This window comes from Benincasa hispida, chromosome 12 (genome assembly GCF_027475165.1).
Source record: "Benincasa hispida cultivar pf3 chromosome 12, pf3_genome.v1.1, whole genome shotgun sequence".
Lineage (NCBI taxonomy): Eukaryota > Viridiplantae > Streptophyta > Magnoliopsida > Cucurbitales > Cucurbitaceae > Benincasa > Benincasa hispida.
The window spans coordinates 78,434,455-78,439,204 of record NC_143489.1 but is presented as its reverse complement, the minus strand read 5'-3'; the positions used below and the strand labels follow the sequence as shown (position 1 = coordinate 78,439,204).

Genomic DNA, 4,750 nt, shown 5'->3' with positions numbered 1-4,750 from the left:
AAAAGCAAATCATTATTGGGTGCCCTAGTGGCACATAAGGGAACTACTCGATAAAAGACTAAGTGTCACTATGCCAATTAAGCTAAACTCACGTTTACTTTTGAAGAAGAAAAAAAAAAACAAAAACTTCCCGTTTTGCTATTTTGAAATTTTCCTTTTTTTTGCTATGCCACTTTGCCTTAGAACCCAACCTATTAGCTTCAATGGGCCTCTCCTTTTCCCTAAAAACCGGCCCAATTAAACCCTCAGCCTTCCCAAACTTCTTCTTTCCCGAAGCAAACTCGTGAGCCGTGACCGTCAGTATTGCTGCCGGCTGCCTCTGCCCAATCTGATCTAAAGCTTCTGCAGATCATCCTTCTCCATCTCCGGCCAACACACGACCTCGCCGGAATAAACCCGTCCTCGTTAACTTCACCCTTAAAACATCCCTCTTTAAACCATTCATCTTGCCCACAAACAATTTCCTCCTCCACTAAACCGGCACAGAAGACGCAAATTGTTTCGTTCTCAGGAAAGGGGGAATGTCCGGCGCCGACCAAACTCAACCCTCCGGCCTTCCTCCACCGGTCAAAAGTCCTAACTCTGAATGCTGAAGCCTTTAGGAAAGAATTGTATTACCAATCCAGTTGCGATAGAAGTATGTTCATGAGTCCAATTTTGTTTGAATATTTATGTGGAAGTATTTGTTAATTACACGTTCTGCCTATTTATTCCATCCTTATTGTGCTCAAAATACCTGCTTCTTTCTTCTGCGTAATGGATTTTGATTTCTTCAATCTGAATGTTTTAGATACTTCATACTTTTAGAACTGGGAGACATGGAAGGAGTAGAGAATATAACACCAGAGAAGCAGAATAACTCCATGGGATCGAGGAGGCGGTTGTCCTGCACCACCTGCTTTGATGCACTGTGGTTCTGCTATTGTATGCAACCTTATGATCAACTCAATTATATTATTTTCATAATTTCATTTTTTTTGTCCTTTTACAACATTTCACCAATCACTAGCATATTTGTGTCGTTTGCCCTCTCCTTATTTATAATAAAGAGTGTGTGGCCCTCTTACTTATTTTTGATTGATCCGTTCCTCATGATAATAAAATAGACCGAGGAAACCAGACAATGAATGAATTTACTTGCCTTTTGGAACTATTAATGGTTCTCCATGCTCTATCAAATGATTCAAATCTACTAAAAGCATGTCTATCAATCTAGTAAAATTGCATTTTTTTGGTTAAGCCAAGAGTTATTTTAAAGAGATAGCCTTGTTATTTGCACACTAGTTCTGGATCATTCCTTGGGTTGTGATTATTGGGTTTTGCAGTACCAAACTTATATATTAAAGATTTTTATTTGCAGCCTCTTTACCATTAGATAATTGGAAAGGTTTTTTTAAGGTTTCATATCAATTAGGGAACAGGTTTTGAAGAGGATTAGTCTCATTTAACTTTTTACCTGAATTGTTTATACGTTCTTTATTTTTTCAACAACTATTTTTCACGTTCTCATGTCCCTTATCCAAACCAGTTGTTTAATTTTTTGTTTTCATTATTATTATTATTTTTTAAATTGGCTCATCCTTGTTGAGATTGTCTGATACTCACATTTGCACCTAATTTTTGCTAATTGTAGACCTTTTTTCCTTATTGATGAGCTCATCTTTGGACCTAATTGTTAACTTGTAAATCTAATGGTTATATTTACTGGCAGCTCCAGTTCATCAGATGCAGCAATATTACAGGCTTGGGGTTTTTGATAACTGTTCTGACAAATGGACAGCTCTTGTTGACTGTTTAAATCTAAAGACAAAAAGAACTTCCGAGGTTCAGGTATGTACCTGATACAATAATATCCTCAGGTTCATATAATTTTTATATTTCAAGAATGCTGAAATCTTGCCGTTCTTCATTCTATGTTGAATTAAAATAAGAATTTCCAATAGCCCAGATCTGTAAATGTAAAGTGAGATTTCAAATGAACCAAACTCTTTAAGACACAAAAATCATTTCTAGCTTTTAGGCGTGTCTCCTCAAGTCTTTGACTGATCTACTAGATTTTTGAGACAAGAAACAGACTTCTAATTGACAGGATAGAACACACAAAGGAGAAAGGATACCAACTTGTAGAATGCCAAAAGAACTTTCAAAAGATTATCTCATTTTGTGTCTAATTTCTTTATCCATTTCATGTCTTTTAAAATTCACATTCCTATTTGACATAAAGTTGCATGTTTTACTGTCCTACTAGACATAAACTTTAATTTTATATCTATTTGGTCAATTTAAAAATTTTAAATATGTCAGAGTCCTATTAGAAATAAAATTGTAAGCTTAGAGAATTAATATACATTTTTAAAGTTTAGGGACCTATTTCACAATTTTTAAAGGCCAGCCGGAGACCTTTTAGACACAAGCTTTAGAGTTTAAGGCTAAACTTGTTACTTAACCTATAATTTTTCTTTATCTCATGATTCACAATATTAATGTTTTATTTTATTGTTTTTTTTAATATTATGCACTTCATTTATTTGAAGCTCACAAATTTTTGTAACTGATGTTTAGGCTTGAAGCAGCCCAATATGGCTCACAGTTGGAAATTGTCTAAACCTCTTAACATATCTCAACTCTTTTTTAGATAAGAACACATCTCAACTCTAAGGAGTTTAAAGATACAGTATAATAGTGAATTTTATTTTCTTTGGTCCTTATCACAAGATTATTGATTTTGACAATACTTGAGAGTTGAGAGTAATCCTCTGTAAAGTTAATTCTGAAGTTCAGATTCATTGATTATTCTTAGCAAACATTTTAGAATTCTTAGTATGGTTTAGTTCCAAAAGTGAGCCTTTGATGACACTTTGGTATGTAAGTGTTAGTTAACGTTATGGATCTCTTACTGAAACTAAACTTCTGACAAACTTTTTTAGGGTAAGACAGATATATGTGTGTCATGTTGTGGATGAAGCTTCTGATGGCTACCGTGTAGAAAATTTGGATGGAAAGGAACACAATTATCAAAGGTTCTTGATAGGACTTTGTGAAGATAAACCGTTCTTTCCCGTTAGTCATCTTCAGGGGGAGATCACGAATGAAGAGACTAACAGTTCCACGTACTCCGTACCCATTAGCCTCAATCTTGAGCCTAGTCCTAATATTCCTGAACCTGAGCCTAGCCCCAATGTTCCTGGACCTAGTCTACCTAGTCTTGAACCTAACTCTGCTCCTGTTGTTCCCAGTCTACCTAGTCTTGAACCTAACTCTGCTCCTGTTGTTCCCGTGTCGGTTCTTCCTACTAGACAAGTGCCCTGGATAACATACTATAGGAAGAATCTCAGAAAGGAAATTCAGGAAACCTCTGGTGTTCCATCGGAAAGTGTCCAAGCGTCAGAACCAGCTCAGGTTCAAGATCCCGTTGTTTCAGAGGAAAGTCTTGAAGAAAAGTCTGGGAACATAGAAAATGATGAAATGAGCTCAGAGAAGGTTGAAATTTCAGGAGGTAATGAGGTGCTGAAAGATCCTCAAGAAGATGCAAAATTGTCTCAAAAGTCTGATACTGAAGAGGGACAAATGAAAACTGACAACTATGATACCACTTTGGATATGCCAATTGCTCTGAGAAAGGGAACCAGGTCATGTACAAAATACCCTTTGCATAGTTTTCTGACCTATAGTAACTCATCTCCTTGTTTTAAGGCTTCTACTACTCAGCTGGATGCTCTAGCAATACCTACCAGTGTACATGCGGCCATGGAAGTTCCCGAATGGAAAGCAATAGTAATGCAGGAAATGAGAGCTCTTGAGGCAAATAAGACTTGGGAGTTAGTAGCTCTCCCTAGAGGTCACAAAACAGTTGGTTGCAAATGGGTGTTCACAGTGAAGTATAAGTCTGACGGAACACTCGAGAGGTATAAAGCCAGGTTAGTTGCTAAAGGGTTCACTCAGACGTATGGGATTGATTATTCGGAAACTTTTTCCCCAGTGGCTAAGTTAAACATGATTCGTGTTCTTCTGTCTGTCGCTGTAAATAAAGATTGGCCCCTACATCAACTAGATGTAAAGAACGCCTTCCTAAATGGTGAGTTGGAAGAGGAAGTTTATATGAGTCCATCTCCAGGTTTCGAAGCTAAGTTTGGGAATCATGTTTGCAAACTCAGGAAGTCTTTATACGGGTTGAAGCAGTCCCCTAGGGCATGGTTTGACAGGTTCACCGTGTTTGTTAAGTCCCAAGGGTTTGTTCAAGGGCATTCTGATCATACCTTGTTTACCAAAAAATCACCCTTAGGAAAGATTGCCGTGTTGGTAGTGTATGTTGATGACATCATCCTATTAGGGGATGACACGGCAGAAATTGCTAAGCTAAAACAAAGGATGGCAGGTGAATTTGAAATCAAGAATCTTGGTAGTTTAAGGTATTTTCTAGGGATGGAAGTGGCAAGATCAAAAGCAGTAATATCTGTATCTCAGTGGAAGTATACTCTAGACTTGTTAAAGGAAACAGGAATGATTGGATGCAAACCTATTGACACTCCTATTGAGGTCAATAGCAAACTGAAAAGTATTTCGGAAGGAGTTCCTGTGAATAAGGAGAGGTATCGACGCTTAGTAGGAAAACTGATTTACTTGTCTCATACTAGGCCCGACATCTCCTATGTTGTGAGTGTAGTAAGTCAGTTCATGCAGAGTCCATATGAGGAGCACATGGAAGCTGTGACTCGAATTTTGAGATACTTGAAGTCCACCCCTGGGAAGG

At 37.5% G+C, this 4,750-nt stretch overlaps 1 protein-coding gene across 3 annotated transcripts; it reads left to right on the top strand.

The window, feature by feature from the left end:
• The first annotated feature begins 236 nt into the window (after positions 1 to 236).
• Positions 237 to 3,067, top strand: LOC150032220 (uncharacterized). Of its 3 annotated transcripts, none has more exons than XM_090307895.1 (4): positions 237 to 637; positions 808 to 924; positions 1,712 to 1,830; positions 2,928 to 3,067. In XM_090307895.1, exons 2-4 carry the CDS (start codon positions 819 to 821, stop codon positions 2,961 to 2,963), a joined length of 261 nt encoding a protein of 86 aa, XP_090164021.1. In that variant the 5' UTR covers positions 237 to 637; positions 808 to 818; the 3' UTR covers positions 2,964 to 3,067. The 3 variants fall into 3 exon arrangements, with proteins under 3 accessions (XP_090164021.1, XP_090164020.1, XP_090164022.1); XM_090307894.1 differs by having other exon boundaries at positions 246 to 637; positions 791 to 924; XM_090307896.1 differs by lacking the exon at positions 2,928 to 3,067 and adding an exon at positions 2,563 to 2,701 and having other exon boundaries at positions 247 to 637; positions 791 to 924.
• The last annotated feature ends 1,683 nt before the right edge of the window (positions 3,068 to 4,750 follow it).